Source organism: Oreochromis niloticus, linkage group LG5, assembly GCF_001858045.2.
Source record: "Oreochromis niloticus isolate F11D_XX linkage group LG5, O_niloticus_UMD_NMBU, whole genome shotgun sequence".
NCBI lineage: Eukaryota > Metazoa > Chordata > Actinopteri > Cichliformes > Cichlidae > Oreochromis > Oreochromis niloticus.
Window position 1 is genome coordinate 28583202 of NC_031970.2, and position 13171 is coordinate 28596372.

The 13171-nt window shown below is 37.5% G+C and overlaps 1 protein-coding gene across 1 annotated transcript; it reads left to right on the top strand.

Annotated features, from left to right (window-relative positions):
• Nucleotides 1-304: 304 nt before the first annotated feature.
• Nucleotides 305-11450, top strand: wdr1 (WD repeat domain 1). The gene is made up of 15 exons (XM_003442694.5): nucleotides 305-462; nucleotides 1926-2047; nucleotides 2810-2900; nucleotides 3744-3891; nucleotides 4217-4397; nucleotides 5390-5467; nucleotides 5553-5633; nucleotides 6051-6284; nucleotides 6922-7009; nucleotides 7622-7778; nucleotides 8137-8224; nucleotides 8348-8458; nucleotides 8603-8776; nucleotides 8922-9066; nucleotides 10723-11450. The coding sequence occupies exons 1-15, from the start codon at nucleotides 447-449 to the stop codon at nucleotides 10827-10829; spliced, it is 1821 nt and encodes a 606-aa protein (XP_003442742.1). The 5' UTR covers nucleotides 305-446; the 3' UTR covers nucleotides 10830-11450.
• The last annotated feature ends 1721 nt before the right edge of the window (nucleotides 11451-13171 follow it).

The window sequence follows — 13171 nt, forward strand, 5'->3', positions numbered from 1 at the left end:
GCCTGGATTATATATATATATTTTTATTTTTTACTAACACGGTAACATTCTTTGAGGAATTAGAAATGTTGTTTCTGTATGTTTATCTTTTAAAAGTTGAAAAAGGCTCTGTGTCCTGGCTGTAGCACATAATATGCCTCAAAATGAGGCAAACCTGGCCATTTTGATTAGTGAAGCTTTGGAATGGCTTTAGTTTGGCCCTGGAGCCTGAGAGACCATATTTAGGTAAAATTTATCCCCAAAGCTCGAGCGCACGGTTACTGGCTGACAGCCTCAGCGTGGTATCTGAGTTTACTATATATGGGCAAAGCCAGGCAGAGCGAGAGCTGCACCCGCTTCCGTGTTTGTGTATCAGGGAGGGTAGTGCAAAGCCACGGGCGCTTTTCTGTCTTCACTGTTTCATTCATCTGGAAGAGAAAGGCCAAGCCAGAGGCAGCGGAGAAAAAATGCCGTATGAACTGAGTAAGTCTGTCTCATTTCTGTGTCAGTAGCAGGGCGGGAAAAAAAAGGAACAAGGCTCTTACTTCGCGTGACACTAGTCGGCAGATCTGCTAGTCATCCAGGTAGCAGCTAGCTAGCCTCGCCCATAGCTGCGTAATTTTGACACTTCATCCCACACAAGAAAGACCAAAAAAAAAAAGCTCCGCACATGCAACGATTCTGGCAGGTGTAGTGCGCACCTGTGTTTGGAGAGCACGGCGTGTTGTGCAGATGTTTTGGCACTCAGTGCAGCCGCTTCATGCCACAGGCAGTGGCTTTTTAGTTAGTTAGCTAGGTTGCTAGCCTCAGTCAGGAAATAGTTGTGCTCCCATTGCTTTGTTATGACATGTCCACACAGAGGCTGTCTGCCAGTGAAGCACCGAGGAAGTACTGAAGTACACATTTGTCGCTGCTCGAATGTCCTAACATATTTAACGCTACATTTTTTCATTGAATTAGTGGGAAATATAAATGGCAAAAACATGGCAGTGATTTATTTATTTATTTTTGGTCTTTCAAGGCACATTCAAGTTACAACCGTGTAGTTACTGCATAAGGCAGGATTAACTCGTGATGTATTCAAAAAACATTATGAGCAGGCAAAAGTGTACTAGTACTAGTGCGTTTTGACCTGACCATTTTTGACCTGAGAGTTTGTATCTCGTTTACTTTATTACAATGTTATGTAAAAATTATGTAAAGCAAAGTGTTGGTAAATTTATAATATAAAACTATAATAAAACATTTTAAATACTAATATTTGAAAGTGCTGTATAATTAAAATTGTGCAATTATTTAAAAATCGGTACACTTATTATAAAACAAGACTCATCAACATAAACCTTACTGAATGGATGCGCTGTACTTAAAAATGTGTAACTAAACAAAAGCAAATGCTTTAATTACAAGCAGTTACTTGTAATTTTTTTTTCTTTAGTAATTTACAAAGTAGAAAAATCACCCATATAACGATCAGCAACAAATCCAGTCTTGTCTTTTAACAGTCTTCTAGCATAGTTGGTGTCAAAAAAGATGGCCCAAATTTTGAGGAAGTGCACAGAAGAACATAATCTAGTTATGTTTTATTTTTGTTACTCCTTAAAGGTTGAAGTGTGAAACGCTTTGCGTTCAGGGGATTTAATAAGGAAGGTGAAACTGCTTGGTAGACCAATAGGAATAGACTTGGCTGTGTGGTCAAAGTGTCTGTGATAATCAGTAAGGTACCTGAAACCAGCTCCACTTTAAGTCCTATGGATGACTAATGAACGACTAGTTGATACAGAACACTTCTGTTAGTAATAAAATCTGCTATCTGAAATGGCAGATTTTATTCCCAGCAGATAAAGGATGTGCAGTGCAACACTTTTTGTATTTGTTTAACACTGTCTGCAGTGCATTAATTGATCTGTTTTCCACATCTTTGATTTTATTTTCACTTTTTTCAGAACGTGTGTTTGCCAGTCTCCCACAGATGGAGAGGGGAGTTGCAAAAGTGATCGGCGGTGATCCCAAAGGCAACAACTTCCTCTACACCAATGGGAAATGTGTCATCATCAGGAACATTGAAGTAATTTTTAAAAAAAAAAGAAAAAAAAAGTCTTAAAGTTGTATCAACATGATGCTGATTTATTTATTCATTTGTATTTACAAATCTACTGGCTATGATAGAATCTACTGAATGAGAATAATAACCACATAAAATGTACTACATCAAAAGCTAGCAGCCACATCAAAGACACCATTTCACTCTACTAGTGGTTAGTTTTGTTTGTTGCCCTCCTGCTGCACCCAGTATTTTTGGGCGTGTTCAGTATCGTGCCCTTGATATTCTCTGAAATCTGACTTGCATGCTGGCACAATTACTGTTAGCATAATGGTGTCAGTTAGCACCTAATCTAGAAGTAGCTCAGGATAGGATTTCAGCTTGTGGTTTGCTTACCAATGTTCTACCTAGATTTTGTTTTGGCTTTGATTTTTTGATTTTTTTTGATTTTTTTCTCTTTGTGTGTGTGTGTGTGTGTGTGTGTGTGTGTGTGTGTGTGTGTGTGTGTGTGTGTGTGTGTGTGTGTGTGTGTGTGTGTGGTTTTTTTTTTTTTTGTTTTGTTTTGTTTTGGTTTTTTTTTTGTTTTTTTTTGTTTTGTTTTGTTTTTCTTTTTTTTCTTCGCCAACACTAATTGTTGATTAGATGTTTGGGTTTAAGTGACCAATTGGAAAAATGCTCATCATCTCTATACATCTAAATCTGTGTAATTTAAATGCTGCTTGCTTTAGTAGTGAACCACCTATTTGCGATTTGTGAGCTAATCTTTCCATTTTTGTGTTTTTTAAGAACCCAGCTATTGCAGACATTTACACTGAGCATGCCCATCAAGTTACTGTTGCGAAGTATGCACCCAGTGGATTCTACATTGCATCTGGAGGTAAAAGAGAAAAATACATTTGAACTTTTGCAAGAAAGAGTTTGTAAACCTACTGGAATTTACTGATTGATTTTTTTTTTTTTTTTTTTTTTAAATCTAAAAAATAATTAAGGATGAACACCATTAGAGTAAACAAACAACTGCTGTGCTTCTGACACTCAGTAACCACTCACAGTGCATGCAGAAAAAAGAGAACTACTTCTGCCTACTCGGCGCTTGGACCATTTTTGCAAACAAGCTCAATTTTTGTCTTTTTGGCATCAAAAAGTTAACTCAGTAGTGTGTGTGTTGTGTGTTTCTTGAAGTGGTGTTCTGCCCTTGGGTTCTTTTACGCTTTATTGAATGAATATTCTAGAATCCTCACTCCCAACAGTGTAGCACCATTCCTGATATCCTGTCAAATTGCAGATTGCGCACATCTCCTCCAGTTTCATGCACTTTTGTAATGCCCCTTGCTAAGTTCCTATGAAAATTGCTGTTAAGACACAGTGCACATGAAACCGTTTTTCCTAGGAAGAGTAGATTGTGATTTATGGACATTTAGGGACAAGGCTTTAACTGAAACATCTGAGTCAAAGTAGGTTTTGGTGATGTTATTAGGTTAATTGACTTTAATTTACTTTTTCCAGCTTGCATTGTGAGTTATTACTTAAGAAGATGTGCTAAATTAAAACTTGTTTTTAAATGGATTTTGTCAGATTTTGTGTAGAATTTGGACTATAATGAAGGTCAAGCTACATTTTATCAGTAGTCAATGCAAAAATCCTGGTAAAACTGTGTATTCTCATAGTTTCCACAATAATGTGACTACTATGTAATCATGTGGCTTTTTATATCCGTTAGATGCATCAGGAAAGATCCGTATCTGGGACACCACCCAGAAGGAACACATGCTCAAGTATGAGTACACCCCGATTTCAGGGAAGGTGAAGGACATTGCATGGACGGAGGACAGCAAGAGGATTGCTGTTGTTGGGGATGGACGAGAGAAGTGAGTGTCAGGATTTTTTGTGCGCTACACTGGCTACAAATTGATTCATAGTTTAAAATCAACCATGGTAACTGTCTCATGAGAAACTTCTCTTAAAGCATTCACACTGATTTATTCCCCCGTGGCACAAACCCACTGTTTGCTTTAGATATCAAGGTGATATGTTTGTGCACTTGTAGGACCAATGTTATTTATTGTTTTATTATAAAAAGAACTGTTTACATCACTATTGTGCAGCTCAGGAAATCTAAACCTTCTAGCATGTACCTTTCTTCCTCTAATTCAAACCTGGATCAACTGTATCGGTGTTCACTTGTCATTGTAGGTTTGGGGCAGTGTTCTTGTGGGACTCTGGCTCATCAGTGGGAGAGGTTTCTGGCCACTCAAAATTAATTAACAGTGTAGACATAAGGCAGAAGCGCCCTTACCGCCTTGCCACTGCCAGTGATGACACCTGTGCCTCCTTCTTTGAGGGACCTCCCTTCAAGTTCAAGTTCACATTACGGGTGAGTTGCATTTGTTGGCAATTTGAGGAGCTTTAGTAAAGGGGTGTTTGTTCCAGAGTAATTAGAGCTAAGCTGGATTGTTTTTTTTTTTGTTTTTTTTCTTGGCTGTTGTTTTGCTGGACAAGTCTTAGAGAAAAGATGATCTGCTGACATGTGCTGGATTAAAGTGGTCAGAACAGCCAATGGCTAAATGTTGTCTTTGACTTGCACTGGTAACAAAGCGTTGTCCTTCAGCTTTCTAACTTTCTCTGGCTTTAATGTCTGTTGGCCATCTCAAATCTGCCACACTCTGTTGGTTTTTGACAATGTGGCCTTGTTTGCCTGTTTCCATATTACATAATCCACATCCCCCATAAATTCTTGGAGAGTGTGAGCTGCTTCCTACAACCAGGCACTAAGTGTACTGCAGACTAATTTATTTGAAGTTAATATAAAATCCAGTTGGTCAAGGTACATAAAACAGTGGATATATTTGTTAAATTTTAAAGTAAATTACACCTTGTATTCCTTTTAAGAATTGCATTATTGGCTTATTAGTGGGGTGTTATTAAATTAAAACAAAAAAAACAAACAAGAATTGTATTCACAGCTATTGATCCATGTCTTTGCTCTGCACATGAACCCTGTGCTATTTGTGTCATACATAAATTTTAAATCCTCAAAAATCAAGGAAACCATTTGTTTTCCTTAAGCCTGCATACTGGTCAGTCATGGTCTCAGTTGAGGAAGGACTGAGTTTCTGTTGGTCATGAAGATGACTAAGCCGTCTTTTTTTTTTTTTTTTTTTTTTTTTTGTGCTTCTTCCTTCCTTCCTCACTTGTTTGAGACTATGTTAAGTCTACACTAGGACTATTGAAAATACTGGATGTACTTTCAATGTTTGGTTTCCATTTATACACAAGACCAAATATTATGTGTCAAAATCAAACACTCATTTGATCCATAAAGTTAACTTCTATGTTGATTTCCTTAATTTTTTTTCCTCCCCGAAGGACCACGGCCAGTTTGTCAACTGCATTCGTTTCTCTCCAGATGGAAGTCGGTTTGTTACAGCTGGTGCTGATGGCCAGGTAGGTGTCTGTTATCATGTAAAACCTAAAATTTTTAAAATAACTTTAAGCAAAATGTGTACCTAAATGTTTTAAATGTCCACAGATTTTCATCTATGATGGAACAACTGGTGAACGTGTTGGCTCCCTTGGTGGAGAGAAGGCTCACAAAGGAGGAATCTATGCTGTAAGTGTTTTTAGGTTAAAAAAAACAAACTCCAGTGAATAATATGGATGGGTACATTAACAGTCTGCCTTGTTTAAAGGATCAGTCCTAGTGTTTTACCTCTTTGCTACAGTGTTAACTTACAGTCACTTGGTTAAATGAATGGCTTTTGTTGTTCTGGAGAGCCAACTATAATCAGATTTGGCAGTCTGCCTAGAGGAATTATGTGCCAATAGGAATTATGTACGCTATAAACCCTTCTGTCCTCTAGTCACTAATCTTTTCTCATTTTTCTTTGTTTTCTTTTCCACATAGCGTTGGTGTGTTTTCTTCTGTTGTTTAATGCCCATTCATAGGTTGCACAAACAGTGCTTACAGAATTTCTGTCTTTGCTCACGTGCATTCTGACATATTACGTTTCTGTTTTTTCGCCCACAGGTCAGCTGGAGCCCTGACAGCTCTCAACTGATCTCTGCCTCAGGGGACAAGACCGTGAAGCTCTGGGATGTCGGTGCAACCACGGCTGTCACCACCTTCAACCTGGGCTCGGATGTGACAGACCAGCAGCTGGGCTGCCTGTGGCAGAAAGACCACCTCCTCAGCATCTCCTTGTCAGGATACATCAACTACTTGGACAAGAACAACCCCAACCGGCCCATACGCACAATCAAGGTCAGCCTCAAGAATTAAAGGATGCCATTTCTGGATAGAATTAGTGATTTGAAAATGATAATAATGGCAGTTTTGTTAGGTTTTTAACTGTGTTTGAGCTTCTGAAATACTATGGAAATTACAGTGTCATAGTAGAAACATTTGCCAGTGTTTGAAAACAAAACTTGGCATCTGTTAAATGTAAATCTGCATCAATATTTGCATAGCGATGGTTCAAACTGCATGCCTAAAAGTGCAAATGCACACTGCAGATCCTGCTTTACTGCTTGTTTTCATACGTGTGGTTTTTTGTTTGGTTTTTTTCAAATGGGAAGAGAAATTAGTTTTTAATGATGAAAGAGCAGTGTGCTTAACATTTACACATGGAGGGTGTCTGTGTGAGGAGGCTAGAAATGTCTTGTGACACGTCTTCCCAATGTATCCATCATACACTTGTGTTGTTTAGTAGGTAAGACAGGAAAATAAGTCATTACATCAACTTCTCACAGAAGCATCTAAATGTGCACTGTGGCTATTACAAAGATGAATGTTTTCAGTTCTCTATGCCGTCTTTCATTTGTGTGGGGAGGCAATACTGTAGTGTTAATGTCTTGTGTACCTTTCCATATATCCAGATGTGTGCTTATTCTTTCTACAGGGTCATACCAAGTCCATCCAGTGTGTGACTGTTCACAAAAATGAAGGGCGGCCGTACATCTACTCGGGGAGTCACGACGGACACATAAATATCCTTTCAGCACTTACTGATTGTCGCTAATGACTGTAAAGGTCACTCAGTGGGACATGCGTAGGTGTCCTGTCCTGCATGTAAGCTCCAATCTTGCTCAATTGTTTTCAATATAAAAGAGGTTTGCGATGTTTTTCTATTTAACACAAGGTAGTGATTTAACACAAGGTAGTATTTAACACACCTGTAGTGATAATGTAACGTGCCCTTTTTTCATTCATCAAATTTAATTGATTTCTATCAATGTAGATTTGATTCATATTGTGCAGAAGCTGAGTTTTAATCAAAATTTAAAAAAAAAATCAAATTAAAATAATTTGAGCTTTTTAAATTGAACAGTTACATTTTTAAAACCTGAAGCAGCAGAACTTTCTAATAGTTTGCTTAAAAGAACCATAAATAAAAATATGGCCCATCTACCACTATTGAATAGCTCTTTAGAGCTTTGTTATTTGAATAGTGACGCAAGTTACAAAACAATTTTTTTTTTTTTTTTTTTTTTTTTTTTTTAGTTTTTTTTAGTTTTTGTTTTTTGCAGGCATTTCTCAGACTTGCATATTTGCATAGAATAACTGCAGACATGGATAACGTTCCTTAACTTATCCCTCACATTACTGGGATGCAGAAACTGGAGAGAACGACTGCTTCTCAGGAAAAGGTCACAGCAACCAGGTTAGCAAGATTGTGACTGATGAAGCTAATGAGTTGGTGACGTGCAGCATGGATGATACACTGCGCTACACCAGCATCAGCAAGAAGGAGTACAGGTGAGGGGCCATGATGTGGCTTTATGAATAAGCCATTTTATTAATTATTTTACATTTGGTCTAGTGGGGTGGGCTGCTTTTAACCATGTAAAGCACTTTGTGCTACAGTTTTTTTTTTTTTTTTTTTTTTTTTTGTATGAAAAGTGCTTTATAAATAAAGATTGATTGATAGTAAACAGAAGTTTACAGAAGGTGGAAGGCTAAGAAAGTACATTCTTTAATGTATGCTTGCAGTTCAATTGTTCATAGTAGGAAGAAGGTTTTGGTTTGTTCTTGTTTTATTTTTGTTTTTTGTTTTTTTTTTTTTAAAGTTCTTCTTCCTCTCCTCACATAAATAACCTCTTTTGTTGGTTTCTAGTGCCTCTGATGTGGTGAAGATGGATTTCCAGCCTAAAAGTGTGTCAGTAGCAGCAGGTGGGCTGTCATTGGCTGTGTGCATTGGGCAGGTAATGTCTTTGCTTCAGTCATTACTGCTTGCATAAATCGGATCCAGTCATTCTTGCACTTGCAAGGTTGGTGATTTTTGTTTGTGGAATAATGACAGCATTGTTATTCATGGCTCTTTGTAGATTGTCCTTGTGAAGGATAAGAAGAAAGTCTTCACATTGGACAATCTTGGCTATGAAGCAGAGGTTGGCGCTTTGCATCCTGGCGGCACCACCGCTGCAGTGGGCGGAGCAGTAAGTGGACACAGATAATCTCACCACATGTATACATTCAGTCAATGTTTGTTTGTTTGTTGGTTCCATTTAATAAAAACACACTATAGCTATCACAGAAAAGCTTGGTTGGACTCTGGATTAATTTTCTTTCTTTCTCCTTAGGATGGAAAAGTTCATCTGTACTCAGTTCAGGGCAACACTCTGAAAGATGAGGGGAAAGCTCTTGAGGTCAAAGGGCCCATTACAGACATGGCCTATTCGAATGATGGCGCCTATCTGGCTGCCATTGATGACAAGAAGGTTATCACTGTCTTTAACGTGGCAGATGGCTACTCGGTAAATATTTGCCTTTCTTAATCATCCTATCTTCTGTTTGCTGCCTGTTACGGTGTGTTTTTAAAAAAAAAAAAAAAAAAAAAAAAAAAAAAATATATATATATATTTTTTTTTTTTTTATGGTTGCCTCTTTTTTCCCCATCAGGTTAAAAATGAGTTTTATGGACACCATGCCAAACCTGTGACTTTGGCCTGGTCACCCGATAACGAGCACTTTGCGACTGGTGGGATGGACATGCTGGTGTACGTCTGGACGGTTAGCGATCCAGACCAGCGGCTCAAAATCCCAGGTCGGTCTCGCAAGCAATCCACACTCGGCACATCTAAGCGTGATTTTAAAAAAAGACTAGGAGTAACTATAGCTCAGCTAAATTTATACATTTGCTGTTGGCTCATTTCACGGAACCATGAAGAAACTGCATCTGATTACAGTTCAGCTGAACAAACCTGCATCGTTTTCAAAACTGTCAAAAAACGATTACAGGTTTGGTCTGATTTTTACGCCGGGCACAGCAAAAGCTGTTAGAAAACCAAATGCTGTTAAGTAACCCCAAAACAACTTTCCTGTGAACTGTCAGAGGAAAGTTTACTCAAGAAAATATTTCACTGTTGAATAAGTGATTTATACATACATACATACATACATACATACATACATACATACATACATACATACATTTATACTTCAGATAAATGAATGGTTTGAGTGGCTTATGTCACATTTTCTGTGACAGCTTTAAAATATAGCCACCCTCTGTTTTACCATTTGAATACTTAGTATTGAATGTGCTTATTAACTGTGACTGCAGTAGATTCAGTGCTGAACTGTGAAGCTGTTTGGGTGGCGAATTCTAACAAATGCTTTGTGCAGTATAAATCTCACAGAAACTGCAAACTCTACTACTAAAAAAGAGAACTGATGCTTGGCTGAATGGACCCATAATAAAGACATTACAGATCAGGGCCCTCTTCCAGGAAGCAGGTTCAGCTAACAACTGAGTTTAACCCTGAGATAAGCAAAACCCAGTTATATATGTACCAGGATGAGGATTACGATTCATGGCTTATTCATAAAACTCTAGTCTCAGTCTTTCTAGACAGTGATGCAGGTGTCCGTCACCCAGTTCCTCTGAAATATTTACTGTGTGTTACTGTAGTAATCAGTGTTTAAATCAGACACATAGCACACTGATCAATGATCTGTTGTACTGTAATCAGTCAGTGATGGAAAATGCCGGTCACATTTGGAGATTAAAACTGAAAAATAACCATCAAAAAAGACAAACTACTTGTCAGAATATACAGACACTTCATTTTCTTTATGGTAGCTTCCATGATTATCAACAAACTGCAAAGCTTGTGCCTCTTTGGTGTCTTTACTTTATATACGTTGAGTACAAGACAGACTTTAGAAGTGCATGTCCTGCAGAACCAGTGAAAATGTGTGACGAGGAGAAGGAATAAAAATGCTGTGCAGTCCCACAAAGAGACATCTGGTCATCACAGATAGCAGTGACTCTGAACTGGATCTGCAATTAGGGTTTGCATCTGGGTGCAGTTACACAGCGGGACTGTTACCTTTTTATTTTTCTTTCTTATTTTCAGTATGGAATAAACTTTTTAATATTAAATGTTTACTGAACAATTATTGAAAAGAGGGTAAAAAATAAATGAAATTATCCTAAACTGTTACAAAGTTTATTTATAAACTCAGTTTGCTGAATCTGCTTCTTAAAATTTAGGCACAAACCCAGGCTTGATTTCTTAAAGAATTGTAACTCACATCTCAGTCAGTATGGGATGTTAAACAAACTAAACTTTTATTAAACCCAAGCTCTTTTAGTTGAAGATGGTGTTGTTGTTTTTGGGTTGTTGTTGTGTGTGTGTTTTGTTTTTTTTTTTTGTTTTTTTTTGTTTTTTTAATTGCTGTGATGTCTTTGTTGCAGACTCTCACCGATTGCACCACGTTAGCGGCCTGGCTTGGATAGATGCTCACACTCTGGTCACCACCTCCCACGACGCCAGCGTCAAGCAGTGGACTATTACATACTGAGCTTCAAGCAGACAAACATCCACATCTCCAGGGACAAGGACTACTGTTGAATTTAATCTTCTTCTTTTTTTTTTTTTTTCCCCCTTTTCTTTTTTCTCCTTTAACTGTATTTTCCCTCTATAAAAAGTGTTCAATGCTGTCTATAAACACCAAAATTGTAAATGATTTTGAGCGGTGAAAAAGGTAAAAAGGTACCACATGTGATCTGTTTAATGCAAATAACCTCAGCTTACAGAGAGGAAGCATGTAACAATGTGTGCTTTTAAAGCACTTTAAGCATGATGGACCCAAAAAAATATTAGTGAGCTCATCATTCCATGGGTATAAACTGGTTGGGGTCAATGCTTTCTGGCTTAAAGGAAGAACCATAATCATATTTTTTTTTTTTTTCTTTTTTCTTTTTTTTTTTTCTTTTTTCTTTTAATTGAACAAAAATATGTCGGAAACAAATGAAACCTGTTGGTTACATTCCTGAAATGAGCTGTAACTGGTTCCAACTGCAATTGCCTGTCACTCTTTATTTTCGAAGTTTTAAGGTGGGTGAGTCTTTGCCTTTTGGCTTTGTCCTACGTTTCATACTTTGTGGTTCACATTTCTTCTTGTTGGACTGGGGAGCAATAATAGGAACCGAGAGAAGTATGTGTACAATCAAGATGCTGCCTGCTTAGTTGAAGGTCCTGTGTTGTTGCTGTGCGTTTGTCTGGGCTCTCATTGCTTGTCTCTCATAATTTTTTTTTTTTTTTTCTATGTCTTTATGCATCCACTTAAAGTGGAACAGACTCATTATTAATAATAATAAAAAAACTTTTTATGCATTTTTCTTGTCACGCAGTAATCCTTTTAAACACCTGGAGTTGTAGACTGAACTGAGAATTTTCAGCACCGCTTCATGGCAAACATGAATACATTGAACTGTAGATGTTTACTTAGAGGGGCCTCCTGAGTGACCGGAGCCGATGAACGTCTTTAAAGGGCGTTTCTGATTCAAATAATTTCCAGTCTCTTTTTTTTCATAAATATAACAAAGCAGAGGTGATTGAAATGTTTCCTAACATATTTTCTCTCTGGCCTGTAGTACCCTTTACACATCCCTATTATTTTACATTATTTATTCAGCTGTTTGATTAAAAAACAAGTCTACCTTCTTTAGTATAATAGAAGCAGATGGTACTTGCCTAGAGGTCCTCATGGCACCAATAAAAGCACATTATTATAGCAATAGTTAGAACAGAATTTTGTTTAATGTTCAATGGATTATTTAATTAAAAAAAATATTTAATTAAAAGTAATACCAGGCAAATTCTAGCTCCCTGAAAACTGTTTATTGAGCCATAGCACACACAACTGAGATGATGTGCTTTTACTTTGTAATCGTCAAAGCTTGTAAAATCAAATTAAACTGATAGATATGTTCCAATTTACACACAGCATAACAACTTCAGGGAGGCTTTGAGCTGTCACTTGAGAAAGCATTATGCCAAAAACAAAGGAAAAAGTTTAGACTTGAGAAAAAGAATTGTTGATGCTTACAAAGCAGGAAAGAGAAGGATAAACACGGTTATGACAACTGAAGTGAGAAGTATCTTCAAGAAATTCAAAGAGAGCCAAACAGTACAGAACAAGCCTGGCAGAAGTAACTGAAAGATATCAAAGGCTCTGCGAAGAAAACTAGTGAGAGATGTGTCTAAAGATCCCAGAATAACTGCCAACACACCAGTGATTGACTTAGCCAAGTCAGGATTTGCAGTCTTAAGACAATCACTAAAACTCTGCACAGGAATTGACTGTGATGTTGCAGGCTAAGAAAAATTGCACTTTTGCAGAAGAACTGTGGGGATGCTTCAGTGTGTCTGAAACTGGAAATCTTGTCAAGATGGAAGGAATCATGAAAGCAGAAGCATATGTGAAATGTTTGAAAGAAAAACCTCAAGCAGTCGGCAGCAAAACTGAGTGTGTGCTTTGTCTTCCATCAAAATAATGACCTTAAACATATATCGCTTCTGGTAAAGAACTAAAGACCAAAGTAAACTGACATAAATCTGTGTGGTGAACTGAAGAGCAAGGTCCACGTCAGAAGATCATCAAATCTGGAAGAGCTTGAGAGATTTGACAAAGAAGAATGAACTGGGGTTACTCTAGAGGTGTGTCTGAGACATGAAAACGACACCTAACAACAGCAAAAAGGATACACAAATGAAGATTAACATCATTTGGGCTAATAATTTTGACCATTGTAGTTTTTGTGGAATAATTTTGTTTCTGTGCACAAAGTTAAATAATGTAACCATCGAAAATAAAACTAGGATGTTTGGCACTTGGGAAATACTTAGAAAAAATGTATA